Raw genomic sequence first — 23,681 nt, 5'->3', positions numbered from 1 at the left:
AAAATCAGCTAAAACACCAGAACAGACATGAACAGAGAGAAAACGGCTATGAGTGTTTAAAAGGCCTGCCTTTAGAAGTGGGTTTTTAGGGGCGGCTACGTGGCGCTGTGGGCAAGGCGCTCGCCACGAATACTGGAGACTCCCTGTTCGAGCCCAGCTCTCCACATTGCTTTCAGTTTAGCTGGTCGTCCGTACTAATACACATTGGCCGTATTAGGGGGTGGGAAACTGATGGGTGGGGATCGGGCGTTGTGGACAGCGACTCCTACAGGTCGGTTGGTGCGCCTGCGCAGTAGAATCAAGAAGCGATGGGGGCGGGGCTCCTCCAAAGCGCAGACCCCTGACGCTGAGAGATCGAGCTGCGCAGGTGAAAAGATGCGACTGCTGTTACCTCGAGTATCGGAGGGGAGTCGTGCTATGTATGACTTAGTCCACATTGCAGCCGGCTTGTGGGAGGCAAGAAACAGCGTTCGAGACAGGGGAGGGTTGAATTGGATGATCCGAAATTGGGTTGGGAGAAAAAGTGGATAAAAAAAAAAGTGGGTTTTTAGCTGCCTTATAAAGATGACCTCTGAGGGAGCGGTGTTCAGGGCTAAAGGGAGGGCGTTCCAGAGCCTTGGGGCTGCAATCACCACAAAGACTCTGTCCCCTTTTGTCTTCAGTCTGGTCCTGGGCTCCACCAGGAGCTCCTGATGGGATGACCGCAGTGACCAAAAGTCTAGTTTTAAATTTTTATTTCACTTAAAAACGAAGATGTTTTTTCTCGGTTTGTAAAGCTCTAGTAACTATATAATGTGTATAATAATATTGATAACCTTGCTGTGTGGCCGCGTGCGGTGGCGTGTGCAGACAACCAGGACCCGTCGCTGAACAGCCTGTCGGTGATGAACTCGGCCGACCTCAGGACCAACACGGACTCCAGCGCCCGCTCCCAGCAGAGCGGCCACGGCGGACAGGGCTGGATCAACACCTACCCACTGTCCAGTGGGGTGTCGACCGCCTCCAAGAAGTCAGGTACACACCTGAGACACACACCTGAGAGACACACACACACACACACACACACACACACACACACACACACACACCCACACACACACACACACCCACACACACACACACACCCCCCTCAGAGACACACCTGAGACACACACACACCCACACACACACACAGGGTGTCCACGGCCTCCAAGAAGTCAGGTATTATTATTATTATTATTATTATTATTATTATTATTATTATTATTATTTACACACCTGAGAGACACACACACACCCCCCTCAGAGACACTGTGTCCACAGCCTCCAAGAAGTCGGGTACACACCTGAGAGACACACACCTGAGAGACACACACCTGAGAGACACACACCTGAGAGACACACACCTGAGAGACACACACACCTCAGACACACACAAAGGCTCAAACAAGGGATTCGGCTCAAACAAGGGACTAAACACGTTTCGCAATTATGCCACATCGATGTGGAACGCCCTACCCACAGCTGTAAAGGAATGTGAATCACTACCCACTTTCAAAAACACTCTCAAAGAACACCTACGGGAGACTGCAATTCAAAACTGGCCCCTACAAATGTACAGTAAATGACCAAGTATGGCTTTGTCAAGTATTCCAATGTACAGTGTACAGTGTCCCCCGCCCTACCCAACCCCCCCCCCACCTCCAATGTACAGCCCCCACCCAGCCTCCTCCAATGTACAGTTATATACAGCCAAATGTATATACACTCTTTTTCTGGACACTTTTTGTATCACAAACAGTACTGTATTTGCAAATCTGGTATGTCATAAATGTATAGATGTAGCAGTACTGTCTATCTGTATGTCATGTATGTCATATATGTTATGATGAATTGAAAATGGGGGACCCTGATGTAAACAAGACGAAAGTCTTTCTCTGGTCTGCATCCCCTTAACAATTGTATGTATTGAGCTGTACTGTACTGTACCCATTCTGCAATCTGTTAAATAAACTTTTCAATCAATTCATTCAATCAATCAAACACACCTGAGACACACGTTATGGTGAGACATTAACCCTTTCACTACCACACTACAGAAGGTACCTTTCACTACCACACTACAGAAGGTACCTTTCACTACCACACTACAGAACGTTAACCTTTAACTACCACACTACAGAAGGTTAACCTTTCACTACCACACTACAGAAGGTTAACCCTTTCACTACCACACTACAGAAGGTTAACCCTTTCACTACAACACTACAGAAGGTTAACCTTTAACTACCACACTACAGAAGGTTAACCCTTTCACTACCACACTACAGAAGGTACCTTTCACTACCACACTACAGAAGGTTAACCCTTTCACTACCACACTACAGAAGGTTAACCTTTCACTACCACACTACAGAAGGTTAACCTTTCACTACCACACTACAGAAGGTTAACCTTTAACTACCACACTACAGAAGGTTAACCCTTTCACTACCACACTACAGAAGGTACCTTTCACTACCACACTACAGAAGGTTAACCCTTTCACTACCACACTACAGAAGGTTAACCTTTCACTAACACACTACAGAAGGTTAACCCTTTCACTACCACACTACAGAAGGTTAACCTTTAACTACCACACTACAGAAGGTTAACCTTTCACTACCACACTACAGAAGGTTAACCCTTTCACTACCACACTACAGAAGGTTAACCCTTTCACTACAACACTACAGAAGGTTAACCTTTAACTACCACACTACAGAAGGTTAACCCTTTCACTACCACACTACAGAAGGTACCTTTCACTACCACACTACAGAAGGTTAACCCTTTCACTACCACACTACAGAAGGTTAACCTTTCACTACCACACTACAGAAGGTTAACCCTTTCACTACCACACTACAGAAGGTCAACTCTTTCACTACCACACTACAGAAGGTTAACCTTTCACTACCACACTACAGAAGGTTAACCCTTTCACTACCACACTACAGAAGGTACCTTTCACTACCACACTACAGAAGGTTAACCCTTTCACTACCACACTACAGAAGGTACCTTTCACTACCACACTACAGACGGTTAACCTGTCACTACCACATTACAGAAGGTTAACCTAACCAGGGTTAGGGTTAGGTTGAAGTGATGTGTGATCCTCTGGTTCTCCAGGCGTCTCCAAGAAGAGCAACAGAGGGACGCAGCTCCATAAATACTACATGAAGCGCAGGAACCTGCTGCTGGCCTTGCTGGTGAGGAGGGACAGTCCGTTTACCATCTTCACACCGCCGCCATTTTGCTCTCATGTCACTCCACCCTGTTCCCACCGAGGACACTATAAAAGAAGGAAGGGTCATCGCCTCACTGTGTAGCGTGTAGGGCTGTCCCCGACTAAGGATTTGGATGGTCGACTATGATTGGCCAAAATTTGCTGTTAGTCGACTATTGGTAAAATAATAATAAAAAAAAAATAAGTATAATATAGTATATATAAAAGCCAAAACAACCTTGCCACGGACATGTCCGTGGTTGGCCCTCTACCATTGGATCCGAAACACGGACATGTCCGTGCTTGGCCCCGAATGTGTTAAGAGTAAACAGGTTATTACCTCTGACATTTATGAGTAATTTAAACAGGTTATTACCTCTGACATTTATGAGTAATTTAAACAGGTTATTACCTCTGACATTTATGAGTAATTTAAACAGGTTATTACCTCGGACATTTATGAGTAATTTAAACAGGTTATTACCTCTGACATTTATGAGTAATTTAAACAGGTTATTACCTCTGACATTTATGAGTAATTTAAACAGCGACAAACAAGCGATACCGGAGTCTTATGGCGAGCACAGAAAGACTCAGAAGGAGCTTCTATCCCCAGGCCATCAGGCTGCTAAACGAACAATAATCGCTAAACGAACAATAATCACTATGCAACAACCATCAAATGCACACAGCACACACACCCACACGCACACACACACTCACTCAAACAAACAACACACTGCAGCACCCACTCTCCACACTTTAGATCACACAAACACACTTACACTTTATATTTATTGATAAAGGATTTGCACTACAACTCGTACACCTACTGTGAATTGTACCTAAACTGCACCTCGTCCATTTATGCCTTGCACTATATAGTATTGTATATTAGTACACTGCACAGTATTGTATATTGTATGGTAACTACGTCTACGAACATTGTACATATGTCTAAACTGAACACTGTGACCTCTTTTTTTTCTTCTAATTTTTACTATGTTTTTATTTCATACTTATCTTGTCTTGCACAGTCTCTGGAGCGCAACAGTAAGAAGCATTTTGTACAAAAGTATTCTGTACTTCTGTATGACAACTATTAAAGAAACTTGAAACTTGAAACTAGGTTATTACCTCTGACATCAGAATCATAACTAACTAGCTACCATGTGACTACAGGCTTCAACAGAACTGGCACCAAGCAGAGCATAGCAACACAATGCAAAATGGCCGCTGTGTGAATAGTCAGTTGTGGAGCACCAGAGGGCAGCTTGCCGGTGCCCAGTAGATCCAGTAGATCCAGTAGATCCCCCACAGAGAACCAGGGCCTGTATTCACATAGTTCTCCACTGATCTGGGGTCAGTGACCTGGAGCACGTGTGTCTCCATGTGATCTAATCTGAACAGACTGATGGAGCGATTCATCCGCAGTCTGTCCTCATCCTCATCCTCCCGTTTATTTATTTATTTTAGAGTTAATTATATTGTTTACACTGTATATTTTCCAATTTTTTTTTATATTCAGATCTAATTTTATTGCCTATATTTATGTCTTTCTACTATTACCCTGCCCATACCTGTACCTCCCCTCCCCCCTCCCCCATGCTGCTATGACGCCTGGATTTCCCCAAGGGGATCAATAGAGGAATATCTTATATTATCTTGTCTTACCTTATCTTATCTTACCTCCTCTCCTCCTCCTCTCTTCCTCCTCTCCTCCTCCTCTCCTCCTCTCCTATCCTCCTCTCGTCCTCCTCTCGTCCTCCTCCTCTTGTCCTCTTCTCTCCTCCTCTCCTCCTCCTCTCCTCTCCTCTCCTCTCCTTCTCCTCTCCTCCTCTCCTCCTCCTCTCCTCTTCCTCTCTTCCTCTCTCCTCTCTTCCTCTCCTCTCGTCCTCCTGTTGTCCTCTCCTCTCCTCTCCTTCTCTCCTCCTCCTCTCCTCCTCCTCCTCCTCCTCCTCTCCTCCTCTTCCTCTCTTCCTCCTCTCCTCTCTTCCTCTCCTCGTCCTCCTGTTGTCCTCCTCTCCTCCTCTCCTCCTCTCCTTCTCTCCTCCTCTCCTCCTCCTCTCCTCCTCTCCTCCTCTCCTCTCCTCTCCTCCTCCTCTCCTCTCCTCTCCTCTCCTCCTCCTCTCCTCTCTCCTCTCCTCCTCTCCTCTCCTCTCCTCTCCTCTCCTCTCATCTCCCCCTCCTCTCCTCTCCTCTCCTCTCCTCTCCTCTCCTCTCCTCTCCTCTCCTCTCCTCTCCTCTCCTCTCCTCTCCTCCTCCTCCTCCTCCTCTCTTCTCCTCCAGGCCAGTGAGATCGAGCGCCTCACCACCTGGTACAACCCCCTGTCCACCCAGGAGCTGAGCAGCTCCATGGAACAGTCCCTGGAGACCAGCATCGCCAACTGGAGGTCCAAGTACATCAGCTTCACTGAGAAACAGTGGAAGGACAACGTGTACCTGGCCTGGACCATCGCTCCTTACCTGGCCATGCAGCTGCCCACCAGGTACTGTCTCTCTCTCTCTTCTCTCTCTCTCTCTCTCTCTCTCTCTCTCTCTCTCTCTCTCTCTCTCTCGCTCTCTCTCTCTCTCTCTCTCTGTCTCTCATTCTCTCTTGCTCTCTCTCTCTCTTGCTCTCTCCCTCTCCCTCACTCTCTCCCTCTCCCTGTCTCTCTCTGTCTCTGCCTGTCTCTGTCTCTCTCTGTGTGTCTCTCTGTCTCTCTCTCACTCTCACTCTCACTCTCTCTCTGTCTCTCTCTCTCTCACTCTCGCTCTGTCTCTCATTCTCTGTCCCAAGGGCCTTAATCAGCCTTCAAACCCAACATGACAGCAGTGTGTCTGACTCTAAACCACCTAAACAAGCCTTGTTTAAGCCTCTCTCTGTCTCTGTCTCTCTCTCTGTCTCTGTCTCTCTCTGCATTTGCAAATCTGGTATGTCATAAATGTATAGATGTAGCAGTACTGTCTATCTGTATGTCGTGTATGTTATGATGAATTGAAAATGGGGGACCCTGATGTAAACAAGACGAAAGTCTTTCTCTGGTCTGCATCCCCTTAACAATTGTATGTATTGAGCCGTACTGTATTGTACCCATTCTGCAATCTGTTAAATAAAGTTTTCAATCAAACTCTCTCTGTCTCTGTCTCCCTCCTGTCTCTCTGTCTGTCTGTCTATCTGTATCCCTCCTGTCTCTCCCTCCCTCCCTCCCTCCCTCCCTCCCTCCCTCCCTCCCTCCCTCCCTCCCCCCTCTCCCCCCTCCCCCCCTCCCTCCCCCCTGCAGGTTTAAGAACGAGGCCATCGTAGCGGAGGTGACCCGGCTGGTCCGACTGGATCCTGGAGCCGTCAGCGACGTCCCCGAGGCTGTGAAGGTGAAGCCGTTAAAGGGGAGGCCTCTGCAGTTAACACTTTCAGTGCCACCAGGGGGCGCACGACTTAACACCTGGAATATGTGTTCGCCTAATCTATGTTTTAAATTATGGCTATGTGTCTAATCTGCCCGTCGCTTATCAAAGAATAATTTTCCAGTCAGTGCTGTCAAGGCAGATTGGTTTTTTATCGCTTCATTTCCGTTTGAGAGCATTTTGAAAAGCGCCCGTTTTCAGGTGAAAAACAGCCCATTCTGTGATAATCGCCTTTTACTGGAATATTCCAGAACGTTGATATTTGTCGGCCTATTTATGAATCGTTTTCAAATAAATGCTAGATGATCAATATTATACGTGCACGCACGCACGTTCGAGGCGCGCGCTGATAATAGCTGCTTTCATTTCCTCATGGATTTTACAGTGAAACCGATAGAGCACATATCAGAAAAAAGCTTATATCTCCTCGAAAACGAGTCTGATTATCCTAACACTGATAACATAAATTCCTTACCTGACATCAGATGGTATCCAAATGGTATATTCCAATTCCTGATCACCATTCGAAAAAATCGATAAGTTTATAGATCTAACATGTATACAGTAGAACTCATGATCAGCGGGGCTCAGAGGATCCAGAATGAACTCTGGTAACCCCGGCTGCATCAGTGGACTGGAATATTTTTTTTCCCCCATCCATTTTCATTGAGTCCATTCCAAAAGTCCATTTACCATCTTAGGAGACGATAGGGGGCGCTTTTTTCACATCTGATCGCTGGCGGCCCTTGGGTAGGCTAGGGTAGGCTCGCGTGATGCAATATGATTTCAGATCGCTAAGAAAAATTAAAAATAATATGCACGTAACTATCGTAAACCCGAGATTAGCCGTGAGTGGCAGTCAAAGTGTTAAAGGGGAGGCCGCTGCAGTTAAAGGGGAATGCCGCGCATTTGAAGAATCCCCACGGTGTTATATATCTGCGCCCCGGGACACGGCAGGCGGTGTGAACAGAACACGCACCACCCTCCTCCCAGAGCGAGAGGACAGAGAGAACCTGTGTTGAGTTTGTGTCGGGTCGAGTTCACCGGAGAATTTAAGAAAAAACAACATTGTTTTGTGTTTGTGTTTGTTTAGATTAGATTAGATCAAAATGTACAAGTACAGTACAACCAAAATAAGTTTGGCATCCAACCAGAGTGTAACAGTAAAGTGCAATAGTATAGTAGTACAATGTACAGGTCATTAAACTGGGTACAAAATATATAAATTAGTACTACTGAATAATGGTGCTAATCAGATGTATGTACAGAGTTGTAGTATTAATATGTACAGTGATACAGGTATAAAGACACTATGGTAGTAAGTCATACTGGCCAGCAGTGTAACTAGTAAGAGTAGGTAAGGGATATGTACACAGATATAGTTATAGTATTAATATGTACAGTGATACAGGTATAAAGACACTATGGTAGTAAGTCATACTGGCCAGCAGTGTAACTAGTAAGAGTAGGTAAGGGATATGTACATACAGTATATAGATATAGTATCTACAGATATGTAAAAAGCATTATATGCTGGTATGTACAATATATATATATATATTAGGGCTGTCAGTTTATTGCGTTAATTAGATTAATTAATTACACAGCAAAGTATTGCGTTATTAAAATTAACGCAGAATTAATAAAAAAAAAAAAAGTAATTTACATTTTTTTTATACATTTTTATAATTTTCTTTATCTCATTCATTCCATAGGAACGTAGAATACACATTTACAGACTTTTTTTTTAAATGGTCCATTTGCATGTTCTTGGTATCTGATTCTAGGGACATCTATGGATCTCAGGGAATGTGTTCCCAGTGTCAGAAATACTGTGTCTGTTACGAGGCTTGAGTCAATTGTAATGAACCAAATGAGAATATCAATTAAATTATTATTATTATAATTTTTTTGACTATGAATAACACACAATGCTAAAATTGACCAGACCTGAAAAATCGAAGCAAATGAATAAATGGAAGATGATTAAACAGAAGGTTTTGTAGATACAGTATTGAATTCTGCCATCCGGACACATGCCATTTGAAATATGATTATAGAATATAAAATATCAGGCCTAAAATGGTTATGCGATTAAAATGCGATTAATTAGATTAATTAATTACAAATCTTGTAATTTTTTTTAATCGCCTGACAGCACTAATATATATATATATATATATATATATATATACGGTATATATATCAATACTGTACCCGCTCCATGCCGTGTTGTCATGGTTACATGCCCGTGTGTTCCTCTAGTTCCTGGTCACGTGGCACACGATCGACGCCGACTCCCCCGAGCTGAGTCACATCCTGTGCTGGGCGCCCACCGACCCGCCCACCGGCCTGTCGTACTTCAGCAGCATGTACCCCCCTCACCCGCTCACCGCGCAGTACGGGGTTAAAGTGCTGCGCTCCTTCCCCCCGGTGAGTCACGGGTTAAACCCTTTCACTGCCACACGACAGCCGGTTAACCCTTTCACTGTGACAATACAGAAGGTTAGCCCTTTACTATCGCACGACCGACGGCGATGCTCCATCATTAGCATCATTAGCTCCGCGGAGCTAATGATGCTAATGATGGAGCATCGCCGTCGGTCGTGTGATAGTAAAGGGTTAACCTTCTGTTGTGTGGCAGTGAAAAGGTTAAAGGATCCTAACATTGTTTTCTTGTAAACGACTCGCTTTTTCGTTTATATTCACACTTTCCACCCAAATAGTTTCAAGTTTTGTTCTATTTACCTACCGATAATTTACGATATTACATTTTTAATGCCAATATCGGACATCCCTAATAATAATACATGTGTTCTGAGGTATTGATTCCTATGATCCCATCGCATGTTAACTACATGTTACATGTCAAACACGATGACCTTTGACTTCTCCCCCGCAGGACGCCATTCTGTTCTACATCCCCCAGATTGTCCAGGCTCTCCGCTACGACAAGGTACAGGTTCTCATGTTCACACACGGCATGACGACCCTAGAACCTGTGTCTCGTGTTCCAACATACACTAGAACCTTGCGTTGACAAGAGCACAGAGTCCCGTAGCCCTGGGTGGAAGGTCTAAGCTCATCATTTATTAATCCTCTGCATTTGACCCATCCTACCCACTTGGGGGCAGTGGGCAGCCCAGAGACCAACTCCAGTTGTAATGACCAGTACCTTGGTCAAGAGACTAACTCCAGTTGTAATGACCAGTACCTTGGTCAAGAGACTAACTCCAGTTGTAATGACCAGTACCTTGGTCAAGAGACTAACTCCAGTTGTAATGACCAGTACCTTGGTCAAGAGACCAACTCCAGTTGTAATGACCAGTACCTTGGTCAAGAGACCAACTCCAGTTGTAATGACCAGTACCTTGGTCAGGAGACTAACTCCAGTTGTAATGACCAGTACCTTGGTCAAGAGACCAACTCCAGTTGTAATGACCAGTACCTTGGTCAGGAGACTAACTCCAGTTGTAATGACCAGTACCTTGGTCAGGAGACTAACTCCAGTTGTAATGACCAGTACCTTGGTCAAGGGACCAACTCCAGTTGTAATGACCAGTACCTTGGTCAAGAGACCAACTCCAGTTGTAATGACCAGTACCTTGGTCAAGAGACTAACTCCAGTTGTAATGACCAGTACCTTGGTCAGGAGACTAACTCCAGTTGTAATGACCAGTACCTTGGTCAAGAGACCAACTCCAGTTGTAATGTCAGTACCTTGGTCAAGAGACTAACTCCAGTTGCAATGCCAGTACCTTGGTCAAGAGACCAACTCCAGCTGTAATGACCAGTACCTTGGTCAAGAGACCAACTCCAGTTGTAATGACCAGTACCTTGGTCAAGAGACCAACTCCAGTTGTAATGGCCAGTACCTTGGTCAGGAGACTAACTCCAGTTGTAATGACAGTACCTTGGTCAAGAGACCAACTCCAGTTGTAATGACCAGTACCTTGGTCAAGGGACCAACTCCAGTTGTAATGACCAGTACCTTGGTCAAGAGACCAACTCCAGTTGTAATGACCAGTACCTTGGTCAAGAGACTAACTCCAGTTGTAATGACCAGTACCTTGGTCAAGAGACCAACTCCAGTTGTAATGACCAGTACCTTGGTCAAGGGACCAACTCCAGTTGTAATGACCAGTACCTTGGTCAAGGGACCAACTCCAGTTGTAATGACCAGTACCTTGGTCAAGGGACCAACTCCAGTTGTAATGACCAGTACCTTGGTCAAGGGACCAACTCCAGTTGTAATGACCAGTACCTTGGTCAAGAGACCAACTCCAGTTGTAATGTCAGTACCTTGGTCAAGAGACCAACTCCAGTTGTAATGACCAGTACCTTGGTCAAGAGACCAACTCCAGTTGTAATGACCAGTACCTTGGTCAAGAGACCAACTCCAGTTGTAATGACCAGTACCTTGGTCAAGAGACCAACTCCAGTTGTAATGACCAGTACCTTGGTCAAGAGACCAACTCCAGTTGTAATGACCAGTACCTTGGTCAAGAGACCAACTCCAGTTGTAATGACCAGTACCTTGGTCAAGAGACCAACTCCAGTTGTAATGACCAGTACCTTGGTCAAGAGACTAACTCCAGTTGTAATGACCAGTACCTTGGTCAAGAGACTAACTCCAGTTGTAATGACCAGTACCTTGGTCAAGAGACCAACTCCAGTTGTAATGACCAGTACCTTGGTCAAGAGACCAACTCCAGTTGTAATGCCAGTACCTTGGTCAAGAGACCAACTCCAGTTGTAATGACCAGTACCTTGGTCAAGAGACCAACTCCAGTTGTAATGACCAGTACCTTGGTCAAGAGACCAACTCCAGTTGTAATGACCAGTACCTTGGTCAAGAGACCAACTCCAGTTGTAATGACCAGTACCTTAGTCAAGAGACCAACTCCAGTTGTAATGACCAGTACCTTGGTCAAGAGACCAACTCCAGTTGTAATGACCAGTACCTTGGTCAAGGGACCAACTCCAGTTGTAATGACCAGTACCTTGGTCAAGAGACCAACTCCAGTTGTAATGACCAGTACCTTGGTCAAGGGACCAACTCCAGTTGTAATGACCAGTACCTTGGTCAAGAGACCAACTCCAGTTGTAATGTCAGTACCTTGGTCAAGAGACTAACTCCAGTTGTAATGACCAGTACCTTGGTCAAGAGACCAACTCCAGTTGTAATGTCAGTACCTTGGTCAAGAGACTAACTCCAGTTGTAATGACCAGTACCTTGGTCAAGAGACCAACTCCAGTTGTAATGACCAGTACCTTGGTCAAGAGACCAACTCCAGTTGTAATGACCAGTACCTTGGTCAAGAGACCAACTCCAGTTGTAATGACCAGTACCTTGGTCAAGAGACCAACTCCAGTTGTAATGACCAGTACCTTGGTCAAGAGACCAACTCCAGTTGTAATGACCAGTACCTTGGTCAGGAGACCAACTCCAGTTGTAATGACCAGTACCTTGGTCAAGAGACCAACTCCAGTTGTAATGACCAGTACCTCGGTCAAGAGACTAACTCCAGTTGTAATGACCAGTACCTCGGTCAAGAGACTAACTCCAGTTGTAAAGCCAGTACCTTGGTCAAGAGACTAACTCCAGTTGTAATGACCAGTACCTTGGTCAAGAGACCAACTCCAGTTGTAATGACCAGTACCTTGGTCAAGAGACCAACTCCAGTTGTAATGCCAGTACCTTGGTCAAGAGACTAACTCCAGTTGTAATGACCAGTACCTTGGTCAAGTGACCAACTCCAGTTGTAATGACCAGTACCTTGGTCAAGAGACCAACTCCAGTTGTAATGACCAGTACCTTGGTCAGGAGACCAACTCCAGTTGTAATGACCAGTACCTTGGTCAGGAGACTAACTCCAGTTGTAATGACCAGTACCTTGGTCAAGAGACCAACTCCAGTTGTAATGACCAGTACCTTGGTCAGGAGACTAACTCCAGTTGTAATGACCAGTACCTTGGTCAGGAGACTAACTCCAGTTGTAATGACCAGTACCTTGGTCAAGAGACCAACTCCAGTTGTAATGTCAGTACCTTGGTCAAGAGACTAACTCCAGTTGTAATGACCAGTACCTTGGTCAAGAGACCAACTCCAGCTGTAATGACCAGTACCTTGGTCAAGAGACCAACTCCAGTTGTAATGACCAGTACCTTGGTCAAGAGACCAACTCCAGTTGTAATGACCAGTACCTTGGTCAAGAGACCAACTCCAGTTGTAATGGCCAGTACCTTGGTCAGGAGACCAACTCCAGTTGTAATGCCAGTACCTTGGTCAGGAGACTAACTCCAGTTGTAATGACAGTACCTTGGTCAAGAGACCAACTCCAGTTGTAATGACCAGTACCTTGGTCAAGGGACCAACTCCAGTTGTAATGACCAGTACCTTGGTCAAGAGACCAACTCCAGTTGTAATGACCAGTACCTTGGTCAAGAGACTAACTCCAGTTGTAATGACCAGTACCTTGGTCAAGAGACCAACTCCAGTTGTAATGACCAGTACCTTGGTCAAGGGACCAACTCCAGTTGTAATGACCAGTACCTTGGTCAAGGGACCAACTCCAGTTGTAATGACCAGTACCTTGGTCAAGGGACCAACTCCAGTTGTAATGACCAGTACCTTGGTCAAGGGACCAACTCCAGTTGTAATGACCAGTACCTTGGTCAAGAGACCAACTCCAGTTGTAATGTCAGTACCTTGGTCAAGAGACCAACTCCAGTTGTAATGACCAGTACCTTGGTCAAGAGACCAACTCCAGTTGTAATGACCAGTACCTTGGTCAAGAGACCAACTCCAGTTGTAATGACCAGTACCTTGGTCAAGAGACCAACTCCAGTTGTAATGACCAGTACCTTGGTCAAGAGACCAACTCCAGTTGTAATGACCAGTACCTTGGTCAAGAGACCAACTCCAGTTGTAATGACCAGTACCTTGGTCAAGAGACCAACTCCAGTTGTAATGACCAGTACCTTGGTCAAGAGACTAACTCCAGTTGTAATGACCAGTACCTTGGTCAAGAGACTAACTCCAGTTGTAATGACCAGTACCTTGGTCAAGAGACCAACTCCAGTTGTAATGACCAGTACCTTGGTCAAGAGACCAACTCCAGTTGTAATGCCAGTACCTTGGTCAAGAGACCAACTCCAGTTGTAATGACCAGTACCTTGGTCAAGAGACCAACTCCAGTTGTAATGACCAGTACCTTGGTCAAGAGACCAACTCCAGTTGTAATGACCAGTACCTTGGTCAAGAGACCAACTCCAGTTGTAATGACCAGTACCTTAGTCAAGAGACCAACTCCAGTTGTAATGACCAGTACCTTGGTCAAGAGACCAACTCCAGTTGTAATGACCAGTACCTTGGTCAAGGGACCAACTCCAGTTGTAATGACCAGTACCTTGGTCAAGAGACCAACTCCAGTTGTAATGACCAGTACCTTGGTCAAGGGACCAACTCCAGTTGTAATGACCAGTACCTTGGTCAAGAGACCAACTCCAGTTGTAATGTCAGTACCTTGGTCAAGAGACTAACTCCAGTTGTAATGACCAGTACCTTGGTCAAGAGACCAACTCCAGTTGTAATGTCAGTACCTTGGTCAAGAGACTAACTCCAGTTGTAATGACCAGTACCTTGGTCAAGAGACCAACTCCAGTTGTAATGACCAGTACCTTGGTCAAGAGACCAACTCCAGTTGTAATGACCAGTACCTTGGTCAAGAGACCAACTCCAGTTGTAATGACCAGTACCTTGGTCAAGAGACCAACTCCAGTTGTAATGACCAGTACCTTGGTCAAGAGACCAACTCCAGTTGTAATGACCAGTACCTTGGTCAGGAGACCAACTCCAGTTGTAATGACCAGTACCTTGGTCAAGAGACCAACTCCAGTTGTAATGACCAGTACCTCGGTCAAGAGACTAACTCCAGTTGTAATGACCAGTACCTCGGTCAAGAGACTAACTCCAGTTGTAAAGCCAGTACCTTGGTCAAGAGACTAACTCCAGTTGTAATGACCAGTACCTTGGTCAAGAGACCAACTCCAGTTGTAATGACCAGTACCTTGGTCAAGAGACCAACTCCAGTTGTAATGCCAGTACCTTGGTCAAGAGACTAACTCCAGTTGTAATGACCAGTACCTTGGTCAAGTGACCAACTCCAGTTGTAATGACCAGTACCTTGGTCAAGAGACCAACTCCAGTTGTAATGACCAGTACCTTGGTCAGGAGACCAACTCCAGTTGTAATGACCAGTACCTTGGTCAGGAGACTAACTCCAGTTGTAATGACCAGTACCTTGGTCAAGAGACCAACTCCAGTTGTAATGACCAGTACCTTGGTCAGGAGACTAACTCCAGTTGTAATGACCAGTACCTTGGTCAGGAGACTAACTCCAGTTGTAATGACCAGTACCTTGGTCAAGAGACCAACTCCAGTTGTAATGTCAGTACCTTGGTCAAGAGACTAACTCCAGTTGTAATGACCAGTACCTTGGTCAAGAGACCAACTCCAGCTGTAATGACCAGTACCTTGGTCAAGAGACCAACTCCAGTTGTAATGACCAGTACCTTGGTCAAGAGACCAACTCCAGTTGTAATGACCAGTACCTTGGTCAAGAGACCAACTCCAGTTGTAATGGCCAGTACCTTGGTCAGGAGACCAACTCCAGTTGTAATGCCAGTACCTTGGTCAGGAGACTAACTCCAGTTGTAATGACAGTACCTTGGTCAAGAGACCAACTCCAGTTGTAATGACCAGTACCTTGGTCAAGGGACCAACTCCAGTTGTAATGACCAGTACCTTGGTCAAGAGACCAACTCCAGTTGTAATGACCAGTACCTTGGTCAAGAGACTAACTCCAGTTGTAATGACCAGTACCTTGGTCAAGAGACCAACTCCAGTTGTAATGACCAGTACCTTGGTCAAGGGACCAACTCCAGTTGTAATGACCAGTACCTTGGTCAAGGGACCAACTCCAGTTGTAATGACCAGTACCTTGGTCAAGGGACCAACTCCAGTTGTAATGACCAGTACCTTGGTCAAGGGACCAACTCCAGTTGTAATGACCAGTACCTTGGTCAAGAGACCAACTCCAGTTGTAATGTCAGTACCTTGGTCAAGAGACCAACTCCAGTTGTAATGACCAGTACCTTGGTCAAGAGACCAACTCCAGTTGTAATGACCAGTACCTTGGTCAAGAGACCAACTCCAGTTGTAATGACCAGTACCTTGGTCAAGAGACCAACTCCAGTTGTAATGACCAGTACCTTGGTCAAGAGACCAACTCCAGTTGTAATGACCAGTACCTTGGTCAAGAGACCAACTCCAGTTGTAATGACCAGTACCTTGGTCAAGAGACCAACTCCAGTTGTAATGACCAGTACCTTGGTCAAGAGACCAACTCCAGTTGTAATGACCAGTACCTTGGTCAAGAGACTAACTCCAGTTGTAATGACCAGTACCTTGGTCAAGAGACCAACTCCAGTTGTAATGACCAGTACCTTGGTCAAGAGACCAACTCCAGTTGTAATGCCAGTACCTTGGTCAAGAGACCAACTCCAGTTGTAATGACCAGTACCTTGGTCAAGAGACCAACTCCAGTTGTAATGACCAGTACCTTGGTCAAGAGACCAACTCCAGTTGTAATGACCAGTACCTTGGTCAAGAGACCAACTCCAGTTGTAATGACCAGTACCTTAGTCAAGAGACCAACTCCAGTTGTAATGACCAGTACCTTGGTCAAGAGACCAACTCCAGTTGTAATGACCAGTACCTTGGTCAAGGGACCAACTCCAGTTGTAATGACCAGTACCTTGGTCAAGAGACCAACTCCAGTTGTAATGACCAGTACCTTGGTCAAGGGACCAACTCCAGTTGTAATGACCAGTACCTTGGTCAAGAGACCAACTCCAGTTGTAATGTCAGTACCTTGGTCAAGAGACTAACTCCAGTTGTAATGACCAGTACCTTGGTCAAGAGACCAACTCCAGTTGTAATGTCAGTACCTTGGTCAAGAGACTAACTCCAGTTGTAATGACCAGTACCTTGGTCAAGAGACCAACTCCAGTTGTAATGACCAGTACCTTGGTCAAGAGACCAACTCCAGTTGTAATGACCAGTACCTTGGTCAAGAGACCAACTCCAGTTGTAATGACCAGTACCTTGGTCAAGAGACCAACTCCAGTTGTAATGACCAGTACCTTGGTCAAGAGACCAACTCCAGTTGTAATGACCAGTACCTTGGTCAAGAGACCAACTCCAGTTGTAATGACCAGTACCTTGGTCAGGAGACCAACTCCAGTTGTAATGACCAGTACCTTGGTCAAGAGACCAACTCCAGTTGTAATGACCAGTACCTCGGTCAAGAGACTAACTCCAGTTGTAATGACCAGTACCTTGGTCAAGAGACTAACTCCAGTTGTAAAGCCAGTACCTTGGTCAAGAGACTAACTCCAGTTGTAATGACCAGTACCTTGGTCAAGAGACCAACTCCAGTTGTAATGACCAGTACCTTGGTCAAGAGACCAACTCCAGTTGTAATGCCAGTACCTTGGTCAAGAGACTAACTCCAGTTGTAATGACCAGTACCTTGGTCAAGAGACCAACTCCAGTTGTAATGACCAGTACCTTGGTCAGGAGACCAACTCCAGTTGTAATGACCAGTACCTTGGTCAAGAGACTAACTCCAGTTGTAATGACCAGTACCTTGGTCAAGAGACCAACTCCAGTTGTAATGACCAGTACCTTGGTCAAGAGACTAACTCCAGTTGTAATGACCAGTACCTTGGTCAAGAGACCAACTCCAGTTGTAATGACCAGTACCTTGGTCAAGAGACCAACTCCAGTTGTAATGACCAGTACCTTGGTCAAGAGACCAACTCCAGTTGTAATGACCAGTACCTTGGTCAAGAGACTAACTCCAGTTGTAATGACCAGTACCTTGGTCAAGAGACTAACTCCAGTTGTAATGACCAGTACCTTGGTCAAGAGACTAACTCCAGTTGTAATGATCAGTACCTTGGTCAAGAGACTAACTCCAGTTGTAATGACCAGTACCTTGGTCAAGAGACCAACTCCAGTTGTAATGACCAGTACCTTGGTCAAGAGACCAACTCCAGTTGTAATGACCAGTACCTTGGTCAAGAGACCAACTCCAGTTGTAATGACCAGTACCTTGGTCAAGAGACTAACTCCAGTTGTAATGACCAGTACCTTGGTCAAGAGACCAACTCCAGCTGTAATGCCAGTACCTTGGTCAAGAGACTAACTCCAGTTGTAATGACCAGTACCTTGGTCAAGAGACTAACTCCAGTTGTAATGACCAGTACCTTGGTCAAGAGACCAACTCCAGCTGTAATGCCAGTACCTTGGTCAAGAGACTAACTCCAGCTGTAATGCCAGTACCTTGGTCAAGAGACTAACTCCAGTTGTAATGACCAGTACATTGGTCAAGAGACCAACTCCAGTTGTAATGTCAGTACCTTGGTCAAGAGACCAACTCCAGTTGTAATGACCAGTACCTTGGTCAAGAGACCAACTCCAGTTGTAATGACCAGTACCTTGGTCAAGAGACCAACTCCAGTTGTAATGACCAGTACCTTGGTCAAGAGACCAACTCCAGTTGCAATGACCAGTACCTTGGTCAAGGGACCAACTCCAGTTGTAATGACCAGTACCTTGGTCAAGAGACTAACTCCAGTTGTAATGACCAGTACCTTGGTCAAGAGACCAACTCCAGTTGTAATGACCAGTACCTTGGTCAAGGGACCAACTCCAGTTGTAATGACCAGTACCTTGGTCAAGAGACCAACTCCAGTTGTAATGACCAGTACCTTGGTCAAGAGACTAACTCCAGTTGTAATGACCAGTACCTTGGTCAAGAGACTAACTCCAGTTGTAATGACCAGTACCTTGGTCAAGAGACTAACTCCAGTTGTAATGCCAGTACCTTGGTCAAGAGACCAACTCCAGTTGTAATGCCAGTACCTTGGTCAAGAGACCAACTCCAGTTGTAATGACCAGTACCTTGGTCAATAGACCAACTCCAGTTGTAATGACCAGTACCTTGGTCAAGGGACCAACTCCAGTTGTAATGACCAGTACCTTGGTCAAGAGACCAACTCCAGTTGCAATGACCAGTACCTTGGTCAAGGGACCAACTCCAGTTGTAATGACCAGTACCTTGGTCAAGAGACCAACTCCAGTTGTAATGACCAGTACCTTGGTCAAGAGACCAACTCCAGTTGTAATGACCAGTACCTTGGTCAAGAGACTAACTCCAGTTGTAATGACCAGTACCTTGGTCAAGAGACCAACTCCAGTTGTAATGACCAGTACCTTGGTCAAGAGACCAACTCCAGTTGTAATGCCAGTACCTTGGTCAAGAGACCAACTCCAGTTGTAATGACCAGTACCTTGGTCAAGAGACCAACTCCAGTTGTAATGACCAGTACCTTGGTCAAGAGACCAACTCCAGTTGTAATGACCAGTACCTTGGTCAAGAGACCAACTCCAGTTGTAATGACCAGTACCTTAGTCAAGAGACCAACTCCAGTTGTAATGACCAGTACCTTGGTCAAGAGACCAACTCCAGTTGTAATGACCAGTACCTTGGTCAAGGGACCAACTCCAGTTGTAATGACCAGTACCTTGGTCAAGAGACCAACTCCAGTTGTAATGACCAGTACCTTGGTCAAGGGACCAACTCCAGTTGTAATGACCAGTACCTTGGTCAAGAGACCAACTCCAGTTGTAATGTCAGTACCTTGGTCAAGAGACTAACTCCAGTTGTAATGACCAGTACCTTGGTCAAGAGACCAACTCCAGTTGTAATGTCAGTACCTTGGTCAAGAGACTAACTCCAGTTGTAATGACCAGTACCTTGGTCAAGAGACCAACTCCAGTTGTAATGACCAGTACCTTGGTCAAGAGACCAACTCCAGTTGTAATGACCAGTACCTTGGTCAAGAGACCAACTCCAGTTGTAATGACCAGTACCTTGGTCAAGAGACCAACTCCAGTTGTAATGACCAGTACCTTGGTCAAGAGACCAACTCCAGTTGTAATGACCAGTACCTTGGTCAAGAGACCAACTCCAGTTGTAATGACCAGTACCTTGGTCAGGAGACCAACTCCAGTTGTAATGACCAGTACCTTGGTCAAGAGACCAACTCCAGTTGTAATGACCAGTACCTCGGTCAAGAGACTAACTCCAGTTGTAATGACCAGTACCTTGGTCAAGAGACTAACTCCAGTTGTAAAGCCAGTACCTTGGTCAAGAGACTAACTCCAGTTGTAATGACCAGTACCTTGGTCAAGAGACCAACTCCAGTTGTAATGACCAGTACCTTGGTCAAGAGACCAACTCCAGTTGTAATGCCAGTACCTTGGTCAAGAGACTAACTCCAGTTGTAATGACCAGTACCTTGGTCAAGAGACCAACTCCAGTTGTAATGACCAGTACCTTGGTCAGGAGACCAACTCCAGTTGTAATGACCAGTACCTTGGTCAAGAGACTAACTCCAGTTGTAATGACCAGTACCTTGGTCAAGAGACCAACTCCAGTTGTAATGACCAGTACCTTGGTCAAGAGACTAACTCCAGTTGTAATGACCAGTACCTTGGTCAAGAGACCAACTCCAGTTGTAATGACCAGTACCTTGGTCAAGAGACCAACTCCAGTTGTAATGACCAGTACCTTGGTCAAGAGACCAACTCCAGTTGTAATGACCAGTACCTTGGTCAAGAGACTAACTCCAGTTGTAATGACCAGTACCTTGGTCAAGAGACTAACTCCAGTTGTAATGACCAGTACCTTGGTCAAGAGACTAACTCCAGTTGTAATGATCAGTACCTTGGTCAAGAGACTAACTCCAGTTGTAATGACCAGTACCTTGGTCAAGAGACCAACTCCAGTTGTAATGACCAGTACCTTGGTCAAGAGACCAACTCCAGTTGTAATGACCAGTACCTTGGTCAAGAGACCAACTCCAGTTGTAATGACCAGTACCTTGGTCAAGAGACTAACTCCAGTTGTAATGACCAGTACCTTGGTCAAGAGACCAACTCCAGCTGTAATGCCAGTACCTTGGTCAAGAGACTAACTCCAGTTGTAATGACCAGTACCTTGGTCAAGAGACTAACTCCAGTTGTAATGACCAGTACCTTGGTCAAGAGACCAACTCCAGCTGTAATGCCAGTACCTTGGTCAAGAGACTAACTCCAGCTGTAATGCCAGTACCTTGGTCAAGAGACTAACTCCAGTTGTAATGACCAGTACATTGGTCAAGAGACCAACTCCAGTTGTAATGTCAGTACCTTGGTCAAGAGACCAACTCCAGTTGTAATGACCAGTACCTTGGTCAAGAGACCAACTCCAGTTGTAATGACCAGTACCTTGGTCAAGAGACCAACTCCAGTTGTAATGACCAGTACCTTGGTCAAGAGACCAACTCCAGTTGCAATGACCAGTACCTTGGTCAAGGGACCAACTCCAGTTGTAATGACCAGTACCTTGGTCAAGAGACTAACTCCAGTTGTAATGACCAGTACCTTGGTCAAGAGACCAACTCCAGTTGTAATGACCAGTACCTTGGTCAAGGGACCAACTCCAGTTGTAATGACCAGTACCTTGGTCAAGAGACCAACTCCAGTTGTAATGACCAGTACCTTGGTCAAGAGACTAACTCCAGTTGTAATGACCAGTACCTTGGTCAAGAGACTAACTCCAGTTGTAATGACCAGTACCTTGGTCAAGAGACTAACTCCAGTTGTAATGCCAGTACCTTGGTCAAGAGACCAACTCCAGTTGTAATGCCAGTACCTTGGTCAAGAGACCAACTCCAGTTGTAATGACCAGTACCTTGGTCAATAGACCAACTCCAGTTGTAATGACCAGTACCTTGGTCAAGGGACCAACTCCAGTTGTAATGACCAGTACCTTGGTCAAGAGACCAACTCCAGTTGCAATGACCAGTACCTTGGTCAAGGGACCAACTCCAGTTGTAATGACCAGTACCTTGGTCAAGAGACTAACTCCAGTTGTAATGACCAGTACCTTGGTCAAGAGACCAACTCCAGTTGTAATGACCAGTACCTTGGTCAATAGACCAACTCCAGTTGTAATGACCAGTACCTTGGTCAAGGGACCAACTCCAGTTGTAATGACCAGTACCTTGGTCAAGAGACCAACTCCAGTTGTAATGACCAGTACCTTGGTCAAGAGACTAACTCCAGTTGTAATGACCAGTACCTTGGTCAAGAGACTAACTCCAGTTGTAATGCCAGTACCTTGGTCAAGAGACTAACTCCAGTTGTAATGCCAGTACCTTGGTCAAGAGACCAACTCCAGTTGTAATGACCAGTACCTTTGTCATTTACATTTTACATTGATCAGGGGCAATGGTAGGAGTGTACCTACCTAGCCTGCAGGTATTTTGGTATTTTGAGAAAAAATAGGGGTACCTGGAAGAAACCCACACAAATACAGGCGAACGACACACTTCACACAATGAACAGTGTGGAAAGCATGTTATGATGCTCTGACTTGTGTCTAGATGGGGTACAGTATGTGATGCTCTGTGTTGTGTCTAGATGGGGTACAGTATGTGATGCTCTGTGTTGTGTCTAGATGGGGTACAGTATGTGATGCCCTGACTGTGTTGTGTCTAGATGGGGTACAGTATGTGATGCTCTGTGTTGTGTCTAGATGGGGTACAGTATGTGATGCTCTGTGTTGTGTCTAGATGGGGTACAGTATGTGATGCTCTGTGTTGTGTCTAGATGGGGTACAGTATGTGATGCTCTGCCTGTGTTGTGTCTAGATGGGGTACGGTATGTGATGCTCTGCCTGTGTTGTGTCTAGATGGGGTACGGTATGTGATGCTCTGCCTGTGTTGTGTCTAGATGGGGTACAGTATGTGATGCTCTGCCTGTGTTGTGTCTAGATGGGGTACAGTATGTGATGCTCTGCCTGTGTTGTGTCTAGATGGGGTACAGTATGTGATCATGCTCTGCCTGTGTTGTCTAGATGGGGTACAGTATGTGATGCTCTGCCTGTGTTGTGTCTAGATGGGGTACAGTATGTGATGCTCTGTGTTGTGTCTAGATGGGGTACAGTATGTGATGCTCTGACTGTGTTGTGTCTAGATGGGGTACAGTATGTGATGCTCTGTGTTGTGTCTAGATGGGGTACAGTATGTGATCATGCTCTGTGTTGTGTCTAGATGGGGTACAGTATGTGATGCTCTGACTGTGTTGTGTCTAGATGGGGTACAGTATGTGATGCTCTGTCTGTGTTGTGTCTAGATGGGGTACAGTATGTGATCATGCTCTTTGTTGTGTCTAGATGGGGTACAGTATGTGATGCTCTGACTGTGTTGTGTCTAGATGGGGTACAGTATGTGATGCTCTGTCTGTGTTGTGTCTAGATGGGGTACAGTATGTGATGCTCTGACTGTGTTGTGTCTAGATGGGGTACAGTATGTGATGCTCTGACTGTGTTGTGTCTAGATGGGGTACAGTATGTGATGCTCTGCCTGTGTTGTGTCTAGATGGGGTACAGTATGTGATGCTCTGTCTGTGTTGTGTCTATAGCACCAGACATCCTCCCATTCCCAGTATGTGATCATGCTCTTTGTTGTGTCTAGATGGGGTACAGTATGTGATGCTCTGACTGTGTTGTGTCTAGATGGGGTACAGTATGTGATGCTCTGTCTGTGTTGTGTCTAGATGGGGTACAGTATGTGATGCTCTGACTGTGTTGTGTCTAGATGGGGTACAGTATGTGATGCTCTGACTGTGTTGTGTCTAGATGGGGTACAGTATGTGATGCTCTGCCTGTGTTGTGTCTAGATGGGGTACAGTATGTGATGCTCTGTCTGTGTTGTGTCCATAGCACCAGACATCCTCCCATTCCTAACTGCAACCATCAACTCCTCACTCAACTCGGGGGTGGTCCCCACCTCCCTAAAACAAGCCAGAGTCACGCCCCTCATAAAAAAACCAACCCTGAACCCTACCGTCATAGGCAACTAC

The 23,681-nt window shown here is 45.6% G+C and overlaps 1 protein-coding gene across 1 annotated transcript in view; it reads left to right on the top strand.

Moving 5' to 3' along the window:
- pi4kaa (phosphatidylinositol 4-kinase, catalytic, alpha a) overlaps positions 1 to 23,681 on the top strand; it is a 144,460-nt gene that overhangs the window by 76,066 nt on the left and 44,713 nt on the right. The window contains exons 37-42 of the mRNA XM_084325266.1: positions 850 to 1,014; positions 3,157 to 3,236; positions 5,543 to 5,742; positions 6,517 to 6,604; positions 8,903 to 9,070; positions 9,540 to 9,593. Of these exons, the coding sequence (XP_084181392.1) occupies positions 850 to 1,014; positions 3,157 to 3,236; positions 5,543 to 5,742; positions 6,517 to 6,604; positions 8,903 to 9,070; positions 9,540 to 9,593 (755 nt within the window). The remainder of the gene's footprint in view (positions 1 to 849; positions 1,015 to 3,156; positions 3,237 to 5,542; positions 5,743 to 6,516; positions 6,605 to 8,902; positions 9,071 to 9,539; positions 9,594 to 23,681) is intronic.

The sequence above is a fragment of the Notolepis coatsorum genome, assembly GCF_963971535.1.
Source record: "Notolepis coatsorum genome assembly, chromosome: 11".
Lineage (NCBI taxonomy): Eukaryota > Metazoa > Chordata > Actinopteri > Aulopiformes > Paralepididae > Notolepis > Notolepis coatsorum.
The sequence above is the reverse complement of the archived record's forward strand: the minus strand, read 5'-3'. Positions and strand labels throughout refer to the sequence as shown.